This window comes from Mesoplodon densirostris, chromosome 10 (assembly GCF_025265405.1).
Source record: "Mesoplodon densirostris isolate mMesDen1 chromosome 10, mMesDen1 primary haplotype, whole genome shotgun sequence".
NCBI lineage: Eukaryota > Metazoa > Chordata > Mammalia > Artiodactyla > Ziphiidae > Mesoplodon > Mesoplodon densirostris.
Genome location: NC_082670.1, coordinates 38,188,050 through 38,202,107, shown reverse-complemented (window position 1 = coordinate 38,202,107; position 14,058 = coordinate 38,188,050). Strand labels below are relative to the sequence as shown.

At 49.4% G+C, this 14,058-nt stretch overlaps 1 protein-coding gene across 1 annotated transcript in view; it reads right to left on the bottom strand.

Moving 5' to 3' along the window:
• ETV7 (ETS variant transcription factor 7) overlaps window positions 1-13,793 on the bottom strand; it is a 30,439-nt gene extending 16,646 nt beyond the window's left edge. The window contains 8 exon segments of the mRNA XM_060111451.1: window positions 6,932-7,037; window positions 7,150-7,165; window positions 7,168-7,249; window positions 9,834-9,976; window positions 11,759-11,964; window positions 12,080-12,086; window positions 13,406-13,531; window positions 13,730-13,793. Coding sequence (XP_059967434.1) covers window positions 6,932-7,037; window positions 7,150-7,165; window positions 7,168-7,249; window positions 9,834-9,976; window positions 11,759-11,964; window positions 12,080-12,086; window positions 13,406-13,531; window positions 13,730-13,793 — 750 coding nt within the window.
• Window positions 13,794-14,058: the final 265 nt, after the last annotated feature.

Genomic DNA, 14,058 nt, shown 5'->3' with positions numbered 1-14,058 from the left:
TTACACGTGAAACTTGTTGAGAGTAAATCCTGAGTCTCATCACAAGGAAAAAAAAAGTTTTTCTCTATTTCTTTAATTTTGTATCTATATGAGATTATGGATGTTCACTAAACTTGTGCTAATCATTTCATGGTGTATGTAAGTCAAATCATTATGCTGTACACCTTAAACTTATACAGTGCTGTATGTCAATTATATCTCAAAAAAACTGGAAGAAAAACAAAACAAAACAAAATGTCTATCATGCTAATAAGCTGCTGAGATTTCCGTTTGTATGCTATGGCTATAACTGATACAGTAGATACCTTAACTAATACAGTAGGTGCAGAATCATCAGGACTGGCTCCCTTTAAGGGGAGCTGGATTTTGACCTGGGCATGTCTTCCTCACTCTAGAGTCAGATGAATTAATTTGTATTATCAGAAAAGAACTTCACCTTGCTCAAAATAAGATGTGGTTGAGCCACCAAGTTTTGTTTCTGTTATTTCTTTGAGGACCGTCCGCTTTCAGCTCTGGTTCAGATCTCCTGCTTTGTCAAAGTCCCTTTTCTCTTTTTGATGCCGATCAAGACCCGAGTTGGTGATTTACTCACTGTTCAGCCAGGGAAACAAAACTTTTTAAAAATTGCAAATCACTTTAGTGTTTGTGGAGGGATAGAGTTGGCGTGGTCTATTCCAAAGCTTGGAGGGGGCTCTGAGTGAAAGCCAGATCCCAGACCCTCAAGCTCCCCTCGACATCTTTGATCTTCAGTTTCCCCATCCCTAAAACTGGGCCAGATCCTGATGCTTGGGAGGGCTGGTGGGAAGAAAAGTGCCTTTCAGTTGCTTCAGAATCTCTTGGAGATTTGCATACTGTGACCATCTGCTCCCTGAGAACCTGATATGCACACCCCCCCATCCCATGCCACAGGTTGAGAACCTAAGCATGTCACTGGCTGGAGTGGGCAATCATCTGACTGAGGGGAAATCCCTTCCTGATCAGAATTACTGGGATTTCAAGGGCCATATTTAGAACCCTGGGGCTTTCCAGCCAGAGCACTGTGAACAAGAAATACACAGGGCTTCCTTGAGTTGGGGTGTTTAGAGTAACCTGAAGTGTTAAGGTCTGTTCAGGAGACTTTATGACCTCATTGGTCTTATCTTGTGGCTCCCCCATGGGCAAAGGAGGGGGATAGAGAGGGATAGTTCTGGGCCATGTTGGTCTTCTCCTCCCGGCCTTCCCATCTGCATTATTCATACCCATTAGGATTGAGTTTGGTTGCACATAACAGAAACTAACAACATTGACTATATCAGGCGTGACTTTTATGGTGGGAACCATAGGCCAAATAAAAGGGGTCAGGCAGGGACTTCCCTGGTGGTGCAGTGGTTAAGAATCCGCCTGCTGGGCTTCCCTGGTGGCGCAGTGGTTGAGAGCCTGCCTGCCGATGCAGGGGACACAGGTTCATGCCCTGGTCCGGGAAGATCCCACATGCTGCAGAGCAACTAAGCCCGTGCGCCACAACTACTTAGCATGCGCACCTAGAGCCCATGCTCTGCAACAAGAGAAGCCCCCACAACGAGAAGCCCACGCACCACAACAAAGAGTAGACCTGCTCACCACAACTAGAGAAAGCCCGTGCACAGCAATGAAGACCTAACTCAGCCAAAAATAAATAACTAGCAGACTACAGGGGAAAAGTTGATGTACGTGACGATGACTTGCTTCTACTTTCACAAGCGTTTCACATCTCTGGCAGCTCAATTTAAAACTGGCCCCTTCACTTAACTCTGTCTTATTTTCCTTCATGGTGCTTATCACCACCTGACATCATATGCTGTGTTTATCACTTATTCATCTGTCTTGGTTACCACTGTATTCCCCAGTTTCTAGAACAGTGCCTAGTGTATCGTAGGTGCTTAGTAAATATTTGTGAAGTAAATGAATACATTATTTCATTTGAAGTTTCTCAAGAAAATGTGGCAAGCAGGGCAGAAGATGCTGTTACTCATTTTACAGATGTAGAAACTTAGGCCCAGGAGGCTGACTTCACTAAAGCCACCAGGGGACTGAGGGAGCCTCAGTCCTTTTGATTCCTAATCAGTGGCTGAGTGTGTGGGGTGAGGGTAGATAGACTTTTGACACACCTCTGGCCTCTGCTCAGAAACTTGGTAAACTACTCAGGGAAAAGGTGGTAAGAAAAGCAGATAAGTCATTCCCAACAAAGAGACTGGGAATCTAGGAATTTCAGAAACCATTGCCCTGCTGGTTGGGAAAGGGTGGGTGACATCACTGAACAGGTAGCTTTTTGGTACCTTCAATTCCACCCTCACTCCTGCTACTAACTCTGCCCAGAGAGGTGGTGAGCTCCCCATCCCTGTATTCAAGCAGGGGCTGGATGTCTCCTTACAGAGCATGCCTGAGCTGGAGAGTTGTACTCACATCTTAGTAGGAGAGGGCAGGCATGCTCTGTCACAGAACAGACACTCAGCAGAAAGTGGACCGAACACCAACACAAGAGGCTTTGCGCCACCTGGTGAACATAGTTTTAAACTGCAGGCCCTTCCATGGAGAGAAGCCTGCAGACTGAGTGTCCCTAGAATCCTAAGCAGTGAAACCAGAATAGACCACAGGGTTTGTGAGAAATCAGGGGGGCACCCTGCACTGGGCCAGGCACCAGCAGGCATCAGAGAGGTCACTAGTACAGGGAGGACTTATTAACAGGGCTCAGGAGTTGCTGAGGCATATCCCTGGATTTGGAGGGAACGCGTCCTTCCCACACTTTATTCTGGATTCCTGTGATGACAAACTGGGAAGCTACCTGAGGGCGGGGGAAGGGTGCAGGACGAGGCTCATTTGTTCATTCCACTCATCTTTGTATTTGGGAGTGACCTTGAATTTTCTTTGCCTAGAAGTAAAAAAACAAAACAAAAAAACCTCCATGTTTTTGCTACATGGGTATCAGATTCTGAAAGATTTTGTCTGCCAAAGTGCATATTTTCATTATGTTTGTTACACTATTATTTGTTTATTATCTTACTGTATCATTTATTATCATCAAAGGCCTCTGTAACTGCCGGTAGAAGCCACAGGGATGGGCCTCTGCAGTCTGCCCTGCTCCCATTTGCCCTGCACCCCGCATTCTCCCTGCCCCCTCATGATCAGAAGGCCCTCCTCCACACTGCACCTCCAGACTTCACCCCTCCAAAAGGGAAGGAAAAAAACAGAGCAGAAGCCTGTGTGATCTCCTTAGGACACTCTCCCTGCCCCTGCCCCCCAAGCAGAATTCACCAGAGCCACTACATTCTCCACATTCACCTCTCAGTGACCTCCCCCTGGGGACTGCAACAAAGTCCTCTCATCAGCTACTTCTGCTTCCCCCACTGATGTGTGAACTTCCCAAGGTCAGGGCCCAACTCTCCTTTGTATACCACCCCCAGCCCTCCCCATAGGAGCAGTTAATTTACAAGCATTAGGGAATTTAAAAAATTAAAATCACGATTAACATATTTTGAGGACTTCCCCAGCAGTTAGGTGATTAGGACTCCAAGCTTCCACTGCAGGGGGCAGAGGTTCAATCCCTGGTCAGGGAACTAAGATCCCGCATGCTGAGTGGTACAGCCTAAATAAATAAATAAAACTTTTTAAAATAAAAATATTTTTTAAACATGCATATTCTGATTTCAGGACAACCCACTTTAAAACTCCCCACCCAAATCTTGGGGCTGTCCCAGGAGTGGCTTAGTTCAGAGGTCATCAAACTGAGTGGTCAAGCCAGTGTGGAGGAGGGGACCGAGGGGACCTGACACCAGCATTGCACAGGGCTCCTCCTGAGCTTGGGCCACCTTCACATTCACGACCAGACCCTGGATGGCTTGGAGGCATCAGGACCTTGCTCTGTAAGTGTGTGTGTTTTCTGTGTGTCTCTATAAAACTTAAGAGAACACTTGACTAGAAGATGTAGACTAACGCCATAGGGAGGAACCAGAGGAAGAAGCCAAGAAAGGCGTCACAACTAGGATCCTGCATGAGAAAGATGTTAGGTCACCAGCATCAGCCCAGGCTTCCTGCAGTAAGAGCCTGAGACGTGGCAGGGCCACTAGGATGGAAGAAAGTGCTGGATGTTGTACAGCTTAAACTCGCACAACATTATACGTCAATCATGTCTCAGTAAAGCTGGGGGGAAGTGCTAGATCTGGAGCTTCTTTTCAAGAGAAAAAGACTTTGTTGGCAAGAATACACATAAGGAGGGACTTCCCTGGTGGTCCAGTGGTTAAGACTTTGCCTTCCAATGCAGGGGTTGTGGGTTCGATCCCTGGTTGGGGAGCTAAGATCCCACGTGCCTCGTGGCCAAAAAGCCAAAACATAAAACAGAAGCAGTATTGTAACAAATTCAATAAAGACTTTAAAAATGGTCCACATCAAAAAAAAAATCTTAAAAAAAAAAGAATCCACATAAGGAGAAGGTGGACATGATGGAGCCCATGCTCCTGGGTTAGTGCTGTAAATGGCTTGACTGGATGGAGACAGTGACTTGTATCATGAACTTCTTAATATGCTCACTTTTTTTTCATAAAGTCTTTATTTCCTGTTGACATTAATGTAATCTGGCAAAAAAGGACGTGGCTGGCTACTTTTTCAAACCATGGGACTCTATTTCCTGCTTGTTAAGATGATTTGTGAGGAAGTCCATCTTGATATATGTTGTTTTCAGTGACCCACCACTTTTCAGGAATTTAATTGTGTAAAAAATGGATATAAACCCAGAGCTTCCTCTCGTGCCAGGTACACAGGAGGTGCTCAATTAATGTTCATGGAAGGAAAGGCTGAATGAATCCCTTTATTCCTGGCACCCAGGCATCCATCCCAGACCAGGGCCTAAAGTTCCTGGAGAAACGGGGTGCAGCTCAGTCCAGAGCTGAGTGGAGAGTCCAGGGATCTGGGGTCTGGGGTGGTGGACTCTGCTCAAGCCCACTGCTCACTCCTGGCCCCAACGGTCCCAGCGCTGGGTGAGATTTAACACTCCCCCCGCCCCCGCCGTGAAGACATAGTCTTTGGGATATGCAGCTGTTGACAATCATTAACACAACAGTAGGCAGATGCCAACATCATAACTGGAAGAAGTGACTTATGATTCCATCCTCTCATTTAAACCTCTACATCTTGGACCCATGAGATGCGAGACAGTCAGAAATGAGGCACCGTGAGAAGGCAGCATGCTGAGCTGGGCTGTATGTCCTTGGGCATGTCACTCCCCCTCTCTGGCCTCAGCTGCCTTGTCTGTAAGAGGAGAGGCTGGACAAGTTGATTTCGATGGTCCCTCCCAGTCCACTTATGTAGTTCTGGGTTGGGGATGATGAGCAAAGCTATGGGGCATGGGTTCATCCTGGAGCAAAGTCAAGGAGATGGAATAGTCTCAGGAAGACTAAAGGGACCTAGGATTTTCCTGCTAAACCTTTTGGCCAAGGCCCCTGCCTGGCCCCTTCTAGTGTGGAATTGTCCAGGGCCCAAGACGGGACTAAGCCAGGATTTTCCCTGCTTATGAGCAGTCACAGCTTTGAGTCCCAAATCAGCTTCTTGGCTACAGTGACCCAAGGCCAGATCAGGCCCAGCCAGATGGGGGTGGCCGGTGGGGGTGTTTTCCTGACCTGCTGGAGGCAAGAGGCAGAGGTGGTTTCCTCCTTCCAGAAAAGAAGATGGGAATCCAGGAAGTTCTGTTTTCAATGAACTGAAAACACTCCCTTCCCTTTCTCCCCCAGCTTCCCCACGGTTGCAAGGGCAGAGGCTCTGACCCCATCAGGAGGTACCTGGGGGGCTGGGGAACAGTGAGGAGGAGCTGAACCAATGGCAGAGGCATATTCATGCTTTAGAGCAGCTTTGGGTTTGCAGAGTTTTCTTAACTCCTTATACGGCAGTCATGTACTTCACAACTACGATCTTATTCAAGTTTTCTGGGAATCCTGTGAGGTCGGGTTAGGAATAGCATCCCCATTTTGCAGATGAGAAACATGAGGCTCCAAAGAGATAGAATAACTTGCCCAAGGTCAATTGGCAGATACGGGTGTAGGAGCATAGGAAGCCAGGATGTGGGCGGGGTGGGCGATCTTTACTGGGTCATGATCAGAGTCGCCAAGGACTGAAAACTGAGGACAAGGGAGTTGGGCCAGGTGAAATAAACTGTTTATGAAGGTGCTGAGGGCAGAGAGGTAGGGCTATGGCCTCTGCTTGAGGAGTGCCCATTACGTTCAGAGGCACTAAAAGAAAACAGGTCACAGCACTGGGTTTGAGGGAAGCATCCCAGCTCTGCAAGCCTCTGCCTCCATTTCCCCATCTTTAAACCTCCGGTGGTTGGTATGTGAATTGAATGAGATAAAATATAGGTAGAACCCTTGGCACAAGGCCTGGCACATGGTAAGCACTTAACTGTCAGGCATCATCATTGTTATCATTACTAAGGTTGACAAAGCAGTAATTCTTTTTTCCATTTCATGCACCAGCCCCCTGAGGGTGGGTTTCATGAGCATGCCCATTTTGCAGATGAGGAAAACTGAGGCTCAGTGAGGGACTTCTGCTTCCTTTTTCCATAAATTGAAGGAATTGGGCTGGATGTTCTCTCAGCGACTGGCTTCCTCTCCTGAGCTGGGCAGGTACTAAGGGGCAGGGTAGGGAGAAAGTTCACTCCCTGTGCTCCCACTTAGCAACCAGGGCTGCCCTACCCAAAGAGTTCCCCCACAGTGTCCTGGAGGTGAGGCCTGCCGGTTCTCAGCTATTCCAGGTCCCCAGGCAGCTTTGAGGTCTGAGACACCAGCTCTGATCCAAGAGTGCAAAACCCAGCTGGGGTTCCCTGCCGCCCTGGGAGGAGGGAGGAACAGCTAGCTGCTTTCGTGGGAGACTCAGTCTCTGCCCTATTGGTGCCTGGTGTCTGGAGTCCACATGTCCTTCACAGAGAGACTTCCAGCATCTCCTCCTTGAAGTCCACCCTGTCCTGCTCCTGGCTCTCCAGAAGCTCCCTGCTGCTGCCCTTGTCCTGACTGATCTTCCTGGGTGTCTTCAGAAATCTGGAATTCAGGCCCCAGCTGCAAATCAGCCCCTGCCCCAGCTGCAGAGGGCTTCCAGGCCACCCCACCCCAGCTCCACTCCCCCTGGCATCTTGGCCCCTAGGCCACTCACCTGAACAGGAGTTTCTGCCAGGTTCCTTCTTAATGATGTTCAGATTATGGTAGGGGCACAAGGCATGTGACGTCTTCTCATAGGTCACGTTCACCTGCTTCTGGAAGGAAAAGCAGCCCCACATCACCCCCCACTCCCCACCCTGCTCCTTCCGGGCCTGAGAGGGAGCAGGTTGGACTGGACGGTTTCTTAAGCCCCTCAGCCCAGGGGTCTGTTAGGGAATATGAAAGTTCTCATGCCTTGGGAAGGAGAAAGGCAGGGGAAGGCCGGGGAGAGAAACAATGGGATGGTTCTGTCACCTACTTGACTGAGACCCATGGGGCAGGAGTGAATTGCATGTTGCTTTTAAATGGCAAATGTCACGAGTAGTAACAAATAAATATATAGTTAGTAGGAGAGACAGCATGGTGGGGTAGCATGAGGGCCTTGCCACCTAGCTGTGTGACTCTGACCAAGTCAGTTTTTCCTCTCTCTGGGGAGTGGACTGTGCAGAGTAGGGACAAAGAGGCTGGGCTTTGGTGTCAGTTAAAGCCCCAGCTCCACCATTTGGCAGCTGTGTGACCTTGGATAAGTTTCTTTACCTCTCTGCCTCTGTTGCCCCAGCTATAAAATGAAGTTAAAAACATCAGTCTCACAGATTTGTTGTGAGCATTAAATTAGCTAATCCATGAGAGCACTTAGCACAGTGCTTAACATGTGGTCTGTGCTCACTAAATGGAATTGTTGCTCTTGGGGCCTCAGTTTCCCTCCCTCCAGATAAGCACACCCAAACTTCAGTCATTTGCATCCTTCCAGCCACCAGCACTACCCAGAGGCCACAAAACAGGGTGGGGCCCAGAGCTTCATGGTCTGGATTCAGGTCTCTGCTCTGCCACCTACTGGCTGCAAACACTGGGACAAGTTGATACGCCTCTCTGTGCCTCAGTTTCCCCATCTGATAATATCTACCCCATGAGGTTGCTGTGAGGATTAAATGAGTTAATACAGGCAAAGCCCTCTGAGCAGTGCTTGGCAATCAAATGTTATGCCATTTTAGGAGATGCTATATATTGCAGATGATCATTATTGGTTTTTTGTTTGTTTGTTTTAATTTATTTATTTATTATTTTTGGCCATGTTGGGTCTTTGTTGCTGTGCATGGGCTTTCTCTAATGGTGGCGAGCAGGGGCTACTCTTCGCTGTGGTGCGCGGGGCTTCTCATTGTGGTGGCTTCTCTTGTTGCAGAGCACGGGCTCTAGGCACGAGGGCTTCAGTAGTTGCAGCATGTGGACTTAGTAGTTGTGGCTTGCGGGCTCTAGAGCACAGACTCAGTAGTTGTGGTGCATGGGCTTAGTTGCTCCACAGCAGGTGGGATCTTCCCGGACCAGGGTTCGAACCTGTGTCCCCTGCATTGGCAGGCAGATTCTCAACCGCTGAGCCACCAGGGAAGCCTGATCATTATTGTTAATAGTTTCCTTTAAAGACTCTTTTTAACCTAAATGAATTTATTTATAGACCAGCACACTGGTTTTATATCACCATTGTCAATCATGAGATTGACAAAGTAGTTAAATTTTGTAATCCTAATGCTTACTAAAATAAATAATTATTAGAATTTGGAGTAAACCACCTAAAATCCCCTGGCAGACACCCATTTAGGTATGGGTGCTCCTCGCGTTAGGAATGCCGGCATCGGTCATCCCCAGGCCTTTCCAGCCCTGACAGCTGATGATCCTGCGGGGCCTGAGACCTGGGTTTCTGTCCCAGCTTCCTCCAGGGTACCAGCTTCCTCATCTGGCTTAACAGCAAATGATGCACAATTCATGTAAGCGTGCTTTGAAAGCCTCAAATGCTAAGCAAAGGTGGAATTAAGCAATTAGAAGGCAAGATTCCTGAGTTCCAGGGACAGTCCCCATCCTCAAGAAGTAACTGCCTGTCCCTCGGAATCTCCCAAAATAAAATGATCCCAACAACAGCCACTATGGAGAATATATGGAGGTTCCTTAAAAAACTAAAAATAGAATTACCATATGACCCAGCAATCCCACTACTGGGCATATACCCAGAGAAAACCATAATTCAAAAAGATACATGCACCCCAATGTTCATTGCAGCACTATTTACAATAGCCAGGTCATGGAAGCAACCTAAATGCCCACCGACAGACGAATGGATAAAGATGTGGTACATATATACAATGGAATATTACTCAGCCATAAAAAGGAACGAAATTGGGTCATTTATAGAGACGTGGATGAACCTAGAGACTGTCATCCAGAGTGAAGTAAGTCAGAAAGGGAAAAACAAATATCGTATATTAACACATATATGTGGAACCTAGAAAAATGGTACAGATGAACCAGTTTGCAAGGCTTCTGAGACATAGATGTAGAGAACAAACGTATGGACACCAAGGGGGGAAAGTGAGGGTGGGGAGTGGGGGGATGAATTGGGAGATTGGGATGGACATATATACACTAATATGTATAAAATAGATAACTAATAAGAACCTACTGTATAAAAACTAAATAAATAAAATTTTTTTTAAAAAGAAAAAAATTTAAGAAAAAAATGATCCCAACACTTCTGGGGCTGCTGGTGAAGCTCCCATCAGTTGAGGCCTGTCCCCTAGTGCTGAGGGGTCCACTGTGACCCCTGCCCTGTCATGTGTGTTGAGACCATCCTGCCCGCTGGCTGAGGTTCACCTTGTGGTTTCCCCAGAATCTGGCAAGCCCATTTGGATCCACAACTCAGAAGATCTTGGCATTATTGTCTTCCCACTTGATGTAGGGCTCGTACCAGGTGTCAGAGAGCAGCTGATACTTGTAATCCCACAGCAGCTGGCAGTCTGCAGTTGAGCACAGAGGGTGCAGACGGGGCGCCTTCATGGAGCTGTGAGGACAAGCATGAGAAAGGTGCTCTGGGGCTCTCGAAGCCGGGGCCCAGGCGTGCAGCGGGATGGTGAAGACGACGGTACTAACAGAAACAGCCACACGTGGTGCCTTATTACTCGTCTCATTCAATCATCCTGACTCTAACAGGTGGAGACCTTTACCCCCAGGAAGGGATGAGGAAATGGGCTCAGAGAGGTATGGACATATCCCAGTCACCAGACTCCTAAGGAGCAGGCAGAATGGGGAGCCTAACACAGCTCTTCAGACACCAAAGCCAACTCCCTTCGCCTGGGGCCAGGTGGCAGGGGCACTGGCCAGTGGCTGGCGGTTGGAACCCTGTCTCCAGGTCCCTCTCTGCCCCTGGCCCAGTCACTCAACCTCCCGGATCTCTATTAAATCAGGATTGTAACATCCATCCTATCCAGCCAGCACCCTAGCAGGAGGTTCTGGAAAATCGAATGTGCATGAAGGGCATGCCCTATCATGAAGGGCAAGTGGCAGAGGGAGCCTGGGCGCAAGCTCTTAAGTCCCACCTGGGCCACCTGGCTTGGGCATGGGGGGCAGGTTACTGGACTTCTTCTGAGCCATAGTTTCCTTGTGTTGGGTGATATGAGGATTAAGTCACATAATCGACCAAAAGACCCTTAGCACAGTGCCTGGTACAGAGTAAGTACTCAAAGAATGTTAAGCATTATATTAAAATTAAATAACTGTGTTTCAGTGACTCCCAGTCACTTTCAACCCAGGAGCTAAGCTTCTGCCCCCTCTGTGGTGTCTTAGGATAAATGTAGTGGCCCCGCCATGACTAGAAAACACACTTTGGGAAGGCAGTCAGCTTATCTGTCAGTCCATCTAGTTACCTGTCTGTTAGTCACTCCTTTAACAATGAATGTGGAGAAGTATATCACCTGATTAGAGCTCAGGCCCTAGAGTCAGACTGTCTGGATTCACACTTCAATTCTGCCACTTACTGCTGTGTGACCATGGGAAGGTCACTTAACCTCTCTGTGCCTCATTTTCCTTATCTGTAAAATGGGGCTAATAATAATACCAACCTCAGAGGGCTGTTGTGGGGTTAAATAAAAGCCTTAGAACTATGCCTGGCATATAGTAAACACTCAACTATTTTAAAAATAAATAAAGTTTTTGGGCTTCCCTAGTGATGAATGTGCCTGCCAATGCAGGGGACATGGGTTCGATCCCTGGTCTGGGAAGATCCCACATGCCACACAGCAACTAAGCCTGTGAGCCACAACTACTGAAGCCCACATGCCTAGAGCCCGTGCTCCACAACAAGAGAAGCCACTGGAATGAGAAGCCCGCGCACTGCGACAAAGAGTAGCTCCCACTCACCACAACTAGAGAAAGCCCGCACGCAGCAACAAAGACCCAAAGCAGCCAAAAACAAATTAATTTTTAAAAATTAATTATAAAAATAAAGTTTTAAAGGGGGAGGGGGCATACTCTAGGCCAGTCTGACTGTCTGAACTATGACTGGTAAATCGTCCCTGGCCTGGACATAGGGTGGGCTTGGCAATCCCAGGCAGCATTTTGTGCCTGCTGTGACCAGACTGTGACCAGCACACAGGAGAGTCACTCCACACACCACTGCCAAGCACAGACCCTCTCATTCCCCAGATCAAAATAACCCTCCTCCTTGTCACCCACCCCCCTCTGGGACTCAGCCTCAGCACACCTCCCTCCTGTGTGCCAGGAGAGCACAGCCTCCTACTCACCAGTGATCCTGCCATCAATGGGGGCCTGTGGCATCATGGGGAAGGAGGAGACTCCCTCAGCCCTGCAGCTGAGCTCCACACAGTGAGATAAACTGAGGGACCCCTGCCTGCTGAGGGGCCAGCTGGCCAGGCCAGGGGCATCCACATGGCTCAAGGAGCTGGCAAGCCCCAGGGCTGGTGGCTGCTGCAGGAGGCCCCGATCCCCTCTGCAAGCAGAGGAGCACCATCGATTCTTTGGGCCCAGAGCCTCCCCCAACCCACACCCCCTCAGTGACATGCGCAGGAGCCCGTGGGGCTGCACTCCTAGTGCTCTCCCCACACCCAGCCCCTGGTTAGAAGGTAAGGGAAGCACTGGAGGGTGTGGGTGAGGGCCAGACAGCCCAGGTGCTAACCCTAGCTCCCAGACAAGTAACTTAGATTCTCAAACCTGCTCCCTCATCTGTAAAATTGTTCACAATGCCAAGAGGTGACAGAGCCAGGTCCAGAACACAGGTGCCCTCTTCATCCACCCAATAACTATTGATGGAGAAACTTCAATGAGACAGGCATTGTTCTAAGAATGTTGGGGACACATCACTAAACTGAAAAGAGCTTCTGCCCTCATGGAGCTTTATATTCTAGTGGGGTAGGGAGGGGGAGGAAGACAGATGATTAAAATAAAAAAGGAAATAGAAGTAGTATACAATATGGGGGGAAGGGATAAAGCACTACTGTACAAGGCAAATAGGGAATTCTGGGAAATGCCTCACAGACATGATAACGTTTGAACAGACACCTGAGGAGGTAGACGAGTGAGCTATGTGGGCATATAGAGGAGATTGCAAGGCAGAGGGAACAGTAAGTGCAAAGGCCCTGAGGCAGGGGTGTCTCTGGCTTGTTCTATGAGCAGGGAGGCTGGTGTGGCTGGAGAAGCATGAGCAAGAGGGAGAGGAGTGGGAGAGGACAGCAGAGGGCAGGGAGGTCATTGTATGGACTGGGGCTTTGACGAGTGAGATGAGAGCCACTGGAAGATTTTGTGCAAAGAAGTGACGTGACCTGACTTATGAATCTCTGGCTGCTCTGTTGAGAATAGATCATAGGAGATCAAGGGCAGAAGCGAGGAGACCAGTGAGGAGGTTCTCCAGAGGAGGCAGGGGCTGGACCCTGGGCAGCACTACAGATGTGTGAAGTGGTTGGATTCTGGGTAGATCTTGAAGGTAGAGCCAGCAGGAGTTGTTGACAGTTGGGATGAGGATGAGAGAGAAAGAAAGTAATCAAAAATGACATCCAGCGTTTTGGCCCGAGCAATTGGAAGGTTGCAGCAGTGAGTAAGGACTGGGAGTGACATGAACAGCCCTGTGTGCAGGTCCCTGGAGACCCTGAGGAGAGCAATTTCCACGGAGAGATCGGGAGGAGAAGAGAGGGGTGCCACATAAACAACCCTCTGCTGGAGAGGAGAGCAGAAAAAGGGGGAGATGAGAGGCAAGGCCCCTCGGCTAGAGGACAGTCCCAGAGGGCAGGGGTGAGAGTTGGGGAGGCAGGGCAGGGGGAGATGGGGAGCTTGGCCCACACTGCTGCCTCTTTCATCATTTTGCCTGGAAGAAGCTCTGCCCTCTGATGAGGCCACTCTGGGGGAGGGTCTCAGAGGTCCAAAGAGAGCCTCCTCACCTTCCAGGCAGCAGGGGAAGGGCTGAGTGGGCACCCTCTGCCTTAAAGCTCTTCTGAAAAAGGGCCCACATGCCACAGCTTGCCGCTGGGTCTTGATGTACTGGAGCAACTCATACAGAATGTCAGCTGGGGGCGGGGCGCGAGGGCAGGCTGCTGACCAGGTGACAGCTGGCATGTCCGTCACAAGATTTGTGCTGATGGAGATGCTAGGCAGAGGCTGTAGGATGGAAATGGGGAGGGGAGACGGAGGGAGCAGGAGAGCTCCCCACCCCCACCGCCCGCTCCCCCGGGTTTGCATCAGAGAAGCCAGTGAGTGACCCTGACCTGAACCCAGGGAGCGGAATGGGAAGTCGTCCTTGGTGAGGATGCAAAGGGCTTGGCCGTTCATCTCAAAGTCCTGCTCCCTGGTGTGTTGCAGAGAATATTCCTGCTCAGCCAAGCGCAGCCAGTGCAGCTCGTCCTCGTTGCTGGAGAGCATGGGCTGGATGGGGTTGACGGAACCCCAAGGAGGTGCCCAGAGAGGAGGGCTTGGCTACGGGGTGCCTGTGACTCTCTGGCTCAAATCGCCTCACCTCACAGAGAAGACAGAGTTCAGCCTTCAGCATCCAAAGAGGCACTTCCAGCCTGGTCGGGTGGCCCAGTGGCCAGACAGC